This window comes from Otolemur garnettii, unplaced genomic scaffold, assembly GCF_000181295.1.
Source record: "Otolemur garnettii isolate 467f Iridium unplaced genomic scaffold, OtoGar3 scaffold00089, whole genome shotgun sequence".
NCBI classification, from domain to species: domain Eukaryota; kingdom Metazoa; phylum Chordata; class Mammalia; order Primates; family Galagidae; genus Otolemur; species Otolemur garnettii.
The window spans coordinates 4,771,821-4,786,492 of NW_003852484.1; the positions used below are offsets into that span (position 1 = coordinate 4,771,821).

At 33.1% G+C, this 14,672-nt stretch overlaps 1 protein-coding gene across 3 annotated transcripts in view; it reads right to left on the bottom strand.

Moving 5' to 3' along the window:
* STXBP5L (syntaxin binding protein 5 like) overlaps window positions 1–13,855 on the bottom strand; it is a 327,805-nt gene extending 313,950 nt beyond the window's left edge. For all 3 annotated transcript variants that reach the window (XM_012808413.1, XM_012808415.2, XM_012808414.1), the window contains exon 1: window positions 13,667–13,855. In XM_012808413.1, coding sequence (XP_012663867.1) covers window positions 13,667–13,855 — 189 coding nt within the window. The remainder of the gene's footprint in view (window positions 1–13,666) is intronic.
* Between the last annotated feature and the right edge of the window lie 817 nt (window positions 13,856–14,672).

Sequence of the window (14,672 nt, forward strand, 5' to 3'; positions counted from 1 at the left end):
AAAAAAAAAAAAAAAAGAAAAGAAAAGAAAAGAAAAGAAATCAAGAAAGAAATTCCATTTATAATAGCTACAAAGAGTGTAAAATATCTAGGGATCATTTTAACCAAAGAAATGAAAGATCTATGGGAGGAAAACTATAAAACACTGATGAAAGAAATGAAAGAGGACACCAAAAAAGGGAAAGATATTTCATGCTGCAAAATACTGTTAAAATGACAATTCTACCCAAAAAAATTACCAATTTAATGCAATCTCTATCAAAATATCTATGACATCCTTCACAGAAATAGAAAAAACAATCCTAAAATATGTATGGAATCACAAAAGACCCAGAATAGCCAAAGCCATGTGAAGCAAAAAGAATGAAGATGGAGGAATCACATTATCTGACTTCAAATTATACTACAAAGCTACAGCAACCAAATCAGCATGGAACTGGCATAAAAACAAACAGAGAGAACAATACAACAGATTAAAAAACCAAGAATAGATCCATTTATTTATAGCCAGCTCATTTTTGACAAAGACACCAAGAACACACAAAGGGGCAAGGAAAGTCTTTCTATAAATAGTTCTGGGAAAACTAGATAGCTATGTGTATAAGAATGAAACTAGACCCCTATCTCTCACCATCTAATAATACCAAATCAAAATGGATTTAAGATAAGCATGCTTATGTTTATTGCATCACTACTAACATTAGTCAAATAAAGCATCAACCTAAATGTACATTTGTGGATGAGTAGATAAAGAAAAAGTGGTGGCTGGGTGTGGTGACTCACACCTATAATCCTAGCACTCTGAGAGGCTGAGGTAGCTGAGAAGTTCGAGACCAGCATGAGCAGCAGCAAGCCCAGATCTCCACTAAAAACAGAATAAAACAAGCTAGGCATTGTGGCAGCACCTGTAATCTCAGCTACATGGAAGACTGAGGCAAGAGGATAACTTTGGCGCAAGAGTTTGAGGTTGCTGAGAGTTATAAAGATGCCATGGCACTTTATCCAGTGGCATACTGTCTCAAAAAAAAAAAAAGTGGTATCTTATATATACATGTGAAATATTATTTAGCCACAAAAAAGAATGAAATCTTGCCATGTGCAGCAATACGGATGAAAATGGAAGTTATTATGTTAAGCAAAATAAGCCAAGCTCAGAGATAAAGTTTTGCATGTTCTCACTCATATGTGGGAGCTAAAAAAGTGGACCTCATAAAGATACAGTAAAGTGGTGGTTCTCAGAGGCTGGCAAGTCTCTGGGTGATGAGAGAGGCTTGAAGATAGGTTGATTGGATTCAAATTCATATACAGTCTGATAGACTAAATAAGACCTATTGTTAAATAGATCAGTAAGGTGACTATAACTTACAGTAATCTACTGGACATTTCAAAGTAACTAGAAGAGAATAATTTGAATGTTTCCCCCATAAAGAAAAGACAAATATTTAAGGTAATCAATATCCCAATTGTACTAATATGAGTATTGCAAATTATGAGTATATTATCACATATACCTTCAACGTATAAACATCTATTATGTATCAAGAAAAAAATAAATTTTAAGAAAGCCAGAAGTACTAGTTGTTTTTCCCCAAAATTTGTAAAGAGAATTAGAGAGTATCTTTTTTTTTTTTTTTTGAGACAGTCTCACTTTATCACCCATGGTAGAGTTCTATGGCATCACAGCTCACAGCAACCTCCAAATCCTGGGCTTAGGCAATTCTCCTGCCTCAGCATCCTGAGTAGCTGGGACTATAGGCACCCACCACAATGCCCAGCTACTTTTTGTTGTTGTTGTTGTTGTTGCAGTTTGGCCGAGGCTGGGTTTGAACTTGCCACCCTTGGTATGTGGGGCTGGCACCCTACCCACTGTACCACAGGTGCCACCACAGAGAGTATCATTTATCAGAGAACAAAAAAGGTTGATTTGAAGATAATTCTTTGATAGCTATATTTAGCAGAACAAGATTAAACACTCTTTAATTCCTTCCAGAAGTATTTGGTGACTAAAAGAGAAACTGTGACTTAAGAGTTATTTTGGAATGTTAATAGTCCCAAACAGAGTATTAAACTTATTAGGATAATTAAATTGTGACAAGAAATTTTTTAGACATTTTCCAAGTTCTTTTATTTTAGAATAAAGGATATTTAGCCAAAAAGATATAAATTTAATGTAAGCAAAGGATAAAAGAGAATGATAGTAAATTTAATCATTAAGTATATAGATTATACAAGGAAATTTTGTTGATTTTGCTTCATGTGATAATGGTATTTGGGGTTATATTACAAAATGCAAGAAGGAGAAAAAAGTCCTCATCTGACCTCTAAAGTTTTTACAGATGAGATGGTGCAATGTGTGAGATTTGCATTAAGTTAATGAAATGGGAAAATAGTAAATAAGAAAATATAAATGAGCTAGAATATAAAAACTGATTACTATTGAAACTGGGGGTTCATTATGCTATCTTTCCATTCTCACATGTTTCAAATTTTTCATAAAATAAATAAAAAACAAAAACTAGTGAGGGTGATGAACATCTTCGTGGTAAACAGAATAACAGCCCCAAAGAACCTGTGAAAACATTAGATTATATTGCAAAGGGCAATTAAGGTTGCAGATAGAATGAAGGTTGCTGATCAACTGACTTTGAAATGAGATTAACCTGGACTATTCTGGTGAGCGCAAACTAATCATAAATATCCTTAAATGTGGAAGAGGGAGAGAGGAAAGTCAATGTCAGAGTGGTGACATGTGGAAAAGATCAATTATCCATAGCTGACTTTGAAGATGGAAGGGGGCCACCAGCCAAGGAATTGTGAATAGCTTCTAAAAGCTGCAAAGTCAAGAAAACAAAATCTCCCCTAAAGCCTCCAGAAAGGAATGCATCCCTGCCAACATACTGATTTTAGTCCAGTAACATCTATTTCATACTTCTGTCCTCAGAAGAAAAAGATAATAACTATGTCATTTTAAATCCATAAGCTTTTGGTAACTGTTGAAGCAGCTATAGGACACAAATATAATCTCCTAGCAGAAGCACCTATTTTTATATACCTGAAGGAGATAAAGCACAATTTTTATTAATAAAAATATGTACTCTTATTAAGAAAAAAATCCAAAAGAGATACCCTTACTATTTCATTTTATTTATTAATTTTTAGAGATGAGGTCTCATTATGTTGCCCACACTATAATGCAGTGGCTATTAACCATCGTAGCACACTACAGCCTTGAACCCTGGTCTCAAGGGATCCTTCTGCCTCAGACTCCTCAGTAGCTGGGACTATAGGCATGTGCCACTGTGCCCACCTTTTACTATTTTAAAAAGCAAATCTTCTATTTCTCACCCTATCTTTCCCTTTCTGGTAGCCTCAATTGCTTTTCGGTTGCTTAACTCCATTAACAACCCACCATGTACCAAAATGACATCAGAATTTACCACACACGGATCATTATGAAAGCTTTGAGATACACAAATATCAAAAAACAAATTCTAGGCAAACAGAAGCAAATGAAGCCTTCCCAGCAACACTGGTAAGCCAAGCAAGTTGAAACTTACACCGGTGCATGAGAAAGAACACTGTTGACTGTCTCATCACTTTTCTTTTATATAAAATCAACTCCTCACACACATAATCTACATTTGCTCTCAGTACTGATTCTACCCATTCTATTCTCTTTTGCAGTGTAACCTTAATTATATCCATCACCTTACTAAAAGTATTTTTATCCTAATCAATTTCCTCTTAGTCTAATTCCATTGTCTCTACAGTTTTGTGGTTTTTGCTTGTTGCTTTGAAATTGTTTTTACCATCCTTGAATTCCCTGCAATAAAGAGATATGCCTAAATTTCTCTATTCCTTAATATTGTTTCTAAAGAAAGCTTGATATTGTCTGCCTCTACTCTTGAGTTTTCCTCATATTATTCTGTTATATTCTCCTTGTCTTCTTTGCTAGCTTTATATTTTCAATCTATTCAGGGGTCCTCAAACTTTTTAAACAGGGGCCCAATTCACTGTCCCTCAGACCGTTGGAGGGCCAGACTGTGGGCCCCAGGACAAGTTGGCTGCTAAGCAGGACAGGTATTTGCAGCAAAAAGAACCAGTGGGCCGGATAAATGTCCTAGGTAGGCCGCATGTGGGCCACGGGCCATAGTTTGAGGACACCTGATCAATGTTTACCAACTGTAAGCATTTTCTTTTTTTTTTTTCAGGCTCCTTTATTCCACGAATATTTACAGAACATCAACTATAGGCAAAACATTGACATAATCATTGAAGATAACATTGGGACAAGTATATCAATTTTATGAGGAAATAAAAGCATTATCTACAAAACAATTATGAGATAAGTGCACTCATTACCACCACTCCTAGTAAAGTTGAAGATCCTAGCTAGTACAATTATGATAACTTAAAAATCCCAATAGTTTGTAAAAAAAAATACAAATTTCATTACTTCCGAGTTACCAAGTTACTTGCAAGTTACCAAAAACAACAGAAAAATTCAGCAAAGTAGCTAACTTCAAAATAACTATACAAAATCAATTATATTCCTATATAAAAAAGAATTACAAAATAATATTAGAGAAAGAAAGATAGCATTTGTATCAGCAACCAAAATAGAAAGTACCTATCAATATAGCTTTAATAAGAGCTGTGCAATTTTTTTGAATACATAATCATTTACTACTTGTTTGTTATAGAATACACAAAATACAAATAGCAAACAAATTTTTTTCCCTTATGTTTTTACCAAAGTCTAAAAAAATAGATGACTAATATATATAAATAAAAGTAAAAAAATAATTTCTAAAAAAAAACAGCAGATCACACCAAGTCTCATAGACAATAAAAATAGAAATACTTCAAAATCATTCTACTTAGTCTGGATACCCCTGATAGTAAAATTAGAAAAAATATATTATTATATAGGGGAAATTACAGACAAATTTCACTGATGAATAAGGATGCAATATGATAAACAACATATTGACATGTTGAAGTAAAAATCCTATGTATTCAACTTTGATATGAAGACAATTAATGACACTTAATGACATAGGGGGATGGGGGAAGGGGAGATCAGACAGAGAAGGAGCAAGGGGGTGTGGGCAAAAAAAGAAAAAAGAAAATGACTAATTCTCACACAAACTGGATTTGATTTTGATCAATGTATATTACATAAACATCAATTTTTAATTCAACTGTAAGACTCAATCTAAAGTTTCAGTTTTCTGTATACTACAGATTTTCAAACGTTTTTGATTTGTAGATTTATACACAGATTTGTAGTCAACTAACAATGAACAAATTAGACTTAATATTAACCAATCCAATCAATTTTTTTGTCCATGTGACTAATTTTATTGTGTTTATTTTGGCAAAATATCTGATTTTTAATGTCATTGGAATTTACAACAGAAGAGAAAACAGAAATATAAGACTTTTCTCTAGCTACTAATCTTCACTTTCTAAATAGCTATTAATCTTTACTTTCTAAATCAAGGTATTTAATTTGCATCTAAAATCACAATTACAAAATGATCAGGTTTTTTGTTCCTTTTTTATGAAGAGGACTAGGGAAGATCAATTTAATTATTATAAAATGCACGTGTGGTAATAAGATATTGATTTTGCTATTTTCATAATAAACAAAATATCCTCTGACCAATAAACATGTCAAAATACCTTCCTTCTGCATTCCTTCAGTACTATGAATGCTTTATTTAACCAAACCCTCCCCAGGTATCATAGTTGGCCTATTGGGTACTTTTTAGAAGATTACATGCTATTTTTTACAACTACTTTCTCTAAATCCTTTAAATATGATTTGATTTTGTTTTTTCTAAAACTTAGTCACTGATTTTCTACCAGTCCTTATACATAAATTTTACTATTACCTCAAAAATTATTAATGATCACTCAGTATACTTAAAACACCAGTATACTATACAATTAAAAGATTATATAGTATATTTTTAAATAAAAACACCAGTGTACTATATAATTAAAAGGTTAGATGTATTTCAAATATTAAAAAGAATTAAGAAAGTCATCCTCTTTTTTAAATTTATAAAGAAAATAACTGTCACTACAAAAAGAGGCTTTTATAAAGATCCCTATTTTGACACTGAAGTAGGAATAAAAAGATGAAAGTTATTCTTATAAGAAATACAGTAGAACCTCCATAGTGGACTACCTCCCTACATTGACCACCTCAAGGTAACCTAATTTTCATAGATCAGACATGCACTACATGTACATATTAGTACAGTAGGCCTAGTTTCTTATGTTAACCACCTTCATATGTTGACCAATGAGTTATTGTCTCTTGGGTGGGCAACTTACAGAGGTTCTACTGTAAAACTTAATTTAAAAGGTGAAAGCAGGGTTTCTACGTGAGATTTTATGGACATAGTCAAAGTTATTGCTGTTAAACTAATTTGTAAGTAGTTTTATATAATTATAATAAGAAACTAACATAATCACCCTATTATTAAAAGTTAACTATGAAATTTAATCCCATTATTTTTCACACAGGCACATCCTTAAGTGAAAGGAGAAGGTTATCTATAGAAATGCACTAAAATCTTAAGAAATGAGAATTTAGTTTAACCACTAGCAATGATCCTATTGGCAAACATACTTGAAAATTATGTAATTTAAATTAGTTTCATATTAAGATATACTAAATGAGACCAACAACCCAATTTGCTGACAAATACTAGCACCAAAGGACTTTTTGTGAGAAAATAGGATTGTTCTCTATGGTTACTCTAAAAATCTATAAACTTATTTCCTACATGTCTACAACCCCTTACTTGAGTCTGCCCCTACAACTTCATGGTCTCATGATAAGCAAAGCAGGGAGCCTAGGGTACCAAACAATCTAGCTTTCATTTCTGGATCTTAAAATTTTTTTTTAATTTTTATTTGTTTTGGTTCTTAAGCTTATAAACATATCAATCTTATAAAAGGTAACTTAATTCTTCCTGGTTTGCCTCCATTACCATTTTTTAAAATGCCCATCCTCAACAGTCCTTTTTGGTGACAAGAGCATAAAGTCATTGTCAGATGCTGTATCCATGATTAGTTATCCTACAGCATCAACTTTACTACCTTTTGTTCTACCAGTTTCTAAGTATAGAAATGAGACAAGTCTACACATCTCAGAGAATCTTTTATTATTCCTTTTATGGATGAAAACTCCAGAAATGTAGAACTTTACTAGTTACAGAACAGCTCAAGTCAAGTGATATGAAATCAGAGGATGTGGAGACAATGGAAATCTTAAGGCAGACCTAGTATTCAGGAATATCTGGGCACTTAATCTCCTTTCAGCTTCCAGTGTCCTGGAAAGCCCAACTCTTTGCAGGCCATACCTGTTTCTGATTTTATAAGTATTTACTTGGGAAAATATGATATTATGTCTGGTATAAAGATAATGATTATAAATCCATTTCCCAACAGAAATTATACTAGTTAGCTACATGTTGTCTCTGACATCGCTACCATTTATAAAGACAGATTATAAATGTTTAGAAATAGTGAGTTGGCTAACTTGAGTTCATTCAGTGCTTTAGGGATTATGTCATTTTGTTCTATCTATTTTTGTCTATTTTGTTATGTCTAGTCTAGAATATCCCACGTGTTCATCACTATCAATCTAATATTTCTGAATTTTGCCCCCAAAGATGATTTAGAAACAGGAATGTGCCTACTATGTCCCTCAATAAAAATTTAACTAAATCTTTCTATAATTTTCCTTTCCACATCTTTTTGAAAATTAAATATCACATTCCTAAAGTGGTTTTAATCTTTCACTAGATGATTTCCTTTATATAATATAAAATATATTTCATAAAAGTATCTTTAAGGAGCTACTCAAAATAACATCTAGTTTGCTCTTACCATACCGCTATCAGCATCCTTACTCTTCTTTATTCATTTATTCAAAAAACATATGACTGCCTTCTGTATGGCAGGTACTGCTCTACACATCAAACAGATGAGAACAAAATAAAGCCTTGCCTTCATGCAGTTTAAATGCTAATGAAAGAAACAAAATGTACATATATAATTTAATAACACATAGTTTTAAATGTTACCAAGAAAAAGTAATCAGGATAAGGGTAGACAATAAAGGGGGTGAGCAGTGGTCAATGAGGACCTCTCTGAGAAGGTAATAATTGAATTAAGAACTGAAAAATGTGAAAAGCAAGTAAAGTGAAGGAAGTAAGTAATCATTTGGGAATGTAGTGAGCAGACTATTTCAGGTAAAAAGAAAAGCAAATGCAAAAACCATGAGGCAGCACTCATGTCTCTGAAACAGCAAAAAGGCTAACGTAGTTTGTGGAGACTAAATAATAGAAAGCCACAGTTGAAAATAAAGTCTTTTCAAGGGCCAAATCATTTAGGGCTTTGTAAAATGTAATAGGACTTATGATTTTATTTTTAAGAAAAATGTGAGCCGTGGGAAGTGTTCTGAACAGGAATGAAATATGATATGAATTTTAAAGAATTCTTCTACATATCAAGACTATAGGCAAAGACTGAGTAAAAGCAAGAAGAACACTTCAGCTATAGAGTAGTAGTCCAGGCAAGAGATATTGGAGGCTTGGTTCAGGGTAGTAGTGGTAGAGGAAAAGATAGTTTGAAGGAAGAGTAAATAGAATAATCTTTACCTTCTCAAAATCTCTTTGTTTCTTGAGAAATTTGTCATATTATTACTTTTTCTAAAATATAAGGAAGATGAAGCAAAAAAAAAAATGGATTAAGAATTAAAGAACAGAGTGTTAAAGCTATGTCTCTTACCAACATGAAGACCTAGGATACCACTTAAATTCTCTGGCTTCAAATGACTTCTCAGGAAAATTAAAATATTGACACATTCTTTGCCTTGCTTTATGGCTACTGTATAGGTCAAATGGGATATCTTACAGATGTAGCTTTCTAAAATAATTTTAACTTAATGAATTTCCTAGCTAAAGAAAAACTCTTCATTCTCTTTACATAATTAAATATACAGATGAATATAAATGGTTCACTAAATGCATAAAACTAGTAAAATACGGTCTAAAATGCCCATATTCATAACAGAGTGTACTTACAAAAAAACAAAAACAATCAAAAGTAAATAAATAAAATACCCACATTCTCCTGCTCCCAGCCTAATTAGGTGTGGGTCAGTTAACTACAGGGATTAAGAAAAATATATATATAATATATACACATATACAGTCATGCACCGTGTGATGACATTCAGTGGTGGACTGCATATATAATGATAGTTCCATAAGATTATAATGTACCTGAAAACTTCCTATCGCCCAATGATACTATAGGAATACAGTACAATGCATTACTCATGTGTTTGTGGTGATGTTTATGTTAACGAACTTTCTGCACTGCCCATTGTATAAAAGTGTACAGTGATGTTCTAGGCCTTCATATTCACTCACCACTCACTCCCTGACTCACTCAAAGCAACTTCCAGTCCTGCAAGCTCCATTCACGGTAAGTACCCTAAACAGGTGTACCACTCTTTATCTTTTATACTGTGTTTTTACTGGACCTTCTCTATATTTATATAGATTTAGTTACACAAATACTTGCCATTGTGTTACAATTGTCTAAGTATCCAATACAACAACCTGGTGTATACTCTATGATATTGACACAATGATTGAATTGCCTGAGAATGCATTTCTTAGAATGTATCACTGTTAAACAATACATGACTGTCTGTATAATCTAGAGAATTTGACATTTGGTTGGCCTCAAAAGCATGTAAGTTCTTACTCTATATAAACTAAAACTGAAAATTATACATGTGAATTTGGGTTGGCTTATGGAATAGCAGTTCATACAGAACTCGGATCAGAGAATCAATATGCAACAAAAATCTTGGTCATTTACCAAGTGATTTGTAAAATGATGTATATTTAAATGTTTGACATATATCATTAATAGCCTTCTATTTTAAACTGTGTTCAATTAATCAACCAACCTTGCATATAATGCTTCATTCATTTAAAAAGTATGTTGAGTGCCTATTATATATAATGGTTCTCAACATTGACTATCAGAATCTCCCACGGGGCCTTTTTAAAAAAATGTAAGGGCCTAGGACCCATCCCTAGAGATTCTGATCCTGTAAGACTCAGGTCATCTTGAAAATCTCTCTTAGAGAGATTAAGGACAATTAGCCTGCTAGGTAGTGGACAGGCAATAAAAACAAAAAAAAAAAAGAAAAGAAAAAATTATATTTGCTTTTCAAAGAGTTCATAGTATAAAGGCAGTGACAGATTTTTTTAAAATATTTTTAATTACAAGAAGGTGCTAAATCCACACTATAGGTATATGCTAGGTGATACAGGAAAACAGAAAAGAGGGGAATAAATAACCCTGGTGGACAGATGAGAAGGCAGTAGTCAGAGTTGGTCTCTTAAAGCTGATGTTTGAAGTATGAGGTAAACGGTAACTGTAAGTTCTCTAGTTATATGAAAGTTGGAAAAGGCGTTCTGTTCTGAGTAAAAGCATTTAAATATGAGAAAATATGATGCTTTCAGGAAATACTGCATTACTAGGGAATCAAGGAAATGATAATGGAAGTTCTCTCCTAAAAGGAACTGTATACATATCAAGTCACGCAGTTTCAAATTTATTATATATAGCAGTGATTTTAAAATGTGTTTCATAGAATTCAAGTTCAGGAAAGACAGTTCATATATTTCATAAATACCTGAAAAACATGGGCACTCCAATGCATACATACTGTACTTAAAACAGATTACAGTAACCTGATGAATTAACTTATTTTTTGCTGACCTTGACCCAAAGCTGCTTCTGTCATTTCTGAGGTTTTGATCAGTGTGTGTGTGTGTGTGGTAGTGGTGTGTGTATCATTGATTACAAAGGTTTTATGATTATGTAGCTTTATAATTTAACTTTTTAAGACTAATACCCTACTACCTATATATGGATGATATTGTGTTATAAAAACAATACAAAATTATTATTGATTGGCTGTATAATTTATAACTTATAAAACAAATATGTGCCAATAAACTATCACATTTATTTGTTTCAATAGATATTATCTGCTGGAGCTTCATATAAGACTTTTGTTTGAAAAGCATCAGAACTCTAGAAAAATCTATAAGAATTTTGGCAGGAAAATGACATAATTAACATTGTATTTCAAAATAACTATTATTATAACAAACTGAAATATTATAAGGTAAAATAAGAAGTGAGGAGATCAATTAGGAAGTGAATTCAAGATACCAATGAAAAAATAATGGAATGAATAAGTACTGGTGGAATGGAAAAAGGCACAAATTTCAGAAATAGCAAGGCAACAGAATAGATAAGATTTGATGACTGATCAGATAATAAAGAGGAGGATAGTTTATAAAAGAGCAGAGTCTAGATTTATATTTTAATTCTGGCCATGTTAATAATGTAAAAGTATCCAGAAGATGCCAACTCCTTAGTACCCAGAATAGAATGTTCTTTGCACATTTAATCAGTGAGTCTAGAAAAAGTCCCCATTTCGTTAACAGTTCTAATTTTGAAATTTAATCCATTTTTATATATTTTACTATAGATCAGGTAATCTACAATACAGTCATATAACTACTTTTTAAAATTAACTATATTCCTAACCAAAGATACCATAGGTAATACTAGCTCATAATATTTTCTGCATTTAGTAATACTTCAATGCTATTAGTGCACAGGTTACACAGCTTAAATCTCTATAATTTTTTTGAAAATCATAACCTAATATTATTATAACCCACTGGTTATTTTCATTCTACTATGAACAGGTGATTTCAAAAACTTTAAAATAACATATACATTTTATTACTCTTTCCATTCATACATTGCCATCATTTTATTGTCTTGTCTGATCTTCCCAATATTTTTTTTTTAGTTAAGGAGAGTAGAAACACTTATTTCTATCCTACAAGGGTAGAAATCAAGGCTCAAAGGAGATAATGACTTGCCTAAGATTATAAGTGGCAGAGCTTTAAATAAAACACAAATTATCTGTTTCCTAGGGTAATACTCTTCCTACTATGCCATATGTTTTTAAATTAGTATGTATTTAACTTCTGCCACATCCCATGTCTATCTCTTGTCTAAATAAATAGAAAGATGACTAGTCCATTTTCTTCTTTTGCATTTACCCATTTCCCTGAAAATTTAAATTTTTGTATTTAAAACTTTCTCTACCAGCCTTATAACCTCAATAACCCAATGCCATTCTGCTTCAGTAGTCTATCTTTTCTGTATCAATTTTACATCCACTAAAATTCTCCTGTATCATTATCACATCTACAAACTGAATTTGTAAATTTTTTGCAGAATCTGATAATGAAAATAGCAATATGTCAAAGATTTAAAAATCAGGGCAAAAAAATAATAAAAATCAGGGCAAAATTTCCATATATAGCAATTCAAATTTGGCCTCCAGGACACTTTTACACATTCATCTCATGACTACTATTAAGCCCTCCCCTAATCTTACAGAATATCTGTTTCCCATTGAGGAAAAAATGTCACTATTGTATACAAATTTCACAGGGTAGATTAAAATTTAATCTGTTTATCAAACCTAAACTTGCTTTTATATAAACTAATAACTAAAGATTTAATGTTTTTATAATGATCCTGCTAGATAGAGGCTAAGGCAATGATTGAAACTCACTATACATCATTTACTACAAAAACACTGAATAATTTTTTAGCACTTTTGTTAAAGTGTCAAAATAGTTCATAATTAATTTCTGTGATTTCACAAGTTTTCTATTTCTTCTTAGTCAAACACATTTATAAAACTATATTCATTTGTAGCACATGAATGACTTAGTAACTTTTTTATTGCATATAGGTTAAAAGCACATTCCAAGGCAACCCAGAAAATGCACAGTAAAAATTATAAATCACTTAATTCAGAAAGTATAACAATATCTCTATGCATAAACACAATGCTTGTTTTGTAAATTCTCATCTTCCCTCCTCATGAGAAACTGTCTGCTTATTCATTAACAACAAAGTATAACTACCTAAAATATTTTCTTACTAAAGCAGAACATTGGCTGTTTTTGAGTTCTTACAAGTATTACAAGTTATTCCAGGTATTAAGCCTGTGCATTTGTTTGTGTATTTATGAAAGGTTTGAGAATCAATCTGAGAGTGTTTTTATTCAAAAATTTAAATCAATGCCATTGGACCCTTTTAAGTAGACATTTATCTACTTAATTCTAGAAACACACTAATAGCTGTCTTTATATACTGAACAGTGAAATAACAATTTCTCTGAATGACAAACCCTGGAAACCAAATGACTATTTTCTCCTTCAATTTTCTACTTATACATATTTAAAAAAAAATTGTCCACTATTGGAATGCTTGCAAATTCAACTATTTATACATGCTTATTTCCCCTTGAAACTATCATCGCTTTTTAAGATGACACTGAGTTGATGCCCAAAATATCTTTATTATTTCAAACTGACCTGTCCACAGGGTTTTTCTGCACCAGACTTTGATGCTGGCATCGCAATAATTTCTAGTCTCTGGTGTGTTTTTTCCCTCTGTCTCCCCACAACAGTGTAATAAAGAAATAATAGGCCTTATGCCAACTCAAAACTTACCTTGCAAATCTGGAAATACTCTGAAGTCAAGGTTTCCTGGATCTCTTCTCTGAGAACCCCCGCAGTCCCTCCTGGATGTACGGAACCACTTCCAGCCCCACCACCACTGTTACTGCCACTGCTGCTACCACTGCCAGGGGTGGAGGCAGTTAAGCCATCCAAAACTTTTCGGAAATTAAACTTCTTCATTTTAAACACTGTCGAGAAATTCAAAGAACAAGGAAGGGGGTGACTCAATACATGAAATTATACCTGAGCAAAAGCCTTTATCTTTTCATTAATCAAGGCAGTAACTCCCAATTTTATGAGAATTGGCTATAACCGACCGGAAAAAAAGAGTCAGGCTTCATTATGTCAAATTTTAATTCTCAAAAAGCGTATTCTTAAAAAAAAAAAAATAGATAAATAAAACATAACTCCAAAAGCAACAGTATTCCCTCCTGATATATCAGCTTTTCTAGCAGTCCCAGCTGTAGCTACGCTTTATCAGCACTGGGGTAAAAATAAAAGGCAGTGTCATCATCGTCATTAACATTATATCATCATTATTATACAATCAAACCAGAGTCCAACAGACCAACACTCTCTTCTTAAGGGAGGGCCTTCCTTCTAAACATTCAGCTCAGAATATTTTATTTTCAGAAAAACAATGTTGGAGGGAGCCGGTATTTACTCTGCTACCACCTTCCGGGCTCTCCCACATCATCTTCAGCGCACCCTTTTCCTCAATAGGAAATGGGGGAGAGGCCTCTGTTCCCTACCCCTAACAGCCGGGACCTGAAAACACCTGCCAGTGGCCCACAGGCACAGCCGACGGGAGGGGCGAGCGGCAACGCCAGCTGCCTCCACTTGTCCCTCGACTTCACCCTCCCCTCTCCGAGCCCATCTCCCCATCTCCCCCCTCCCTCCTCCTCTGTCCGCTGAGGCCGCTCTCCCCGCAGCACCGCGGCAGCTCTCGGGGGACTCGAGGCGGTGGCAGCGACGGCTGCGGCCCGAGTCCCGCCTC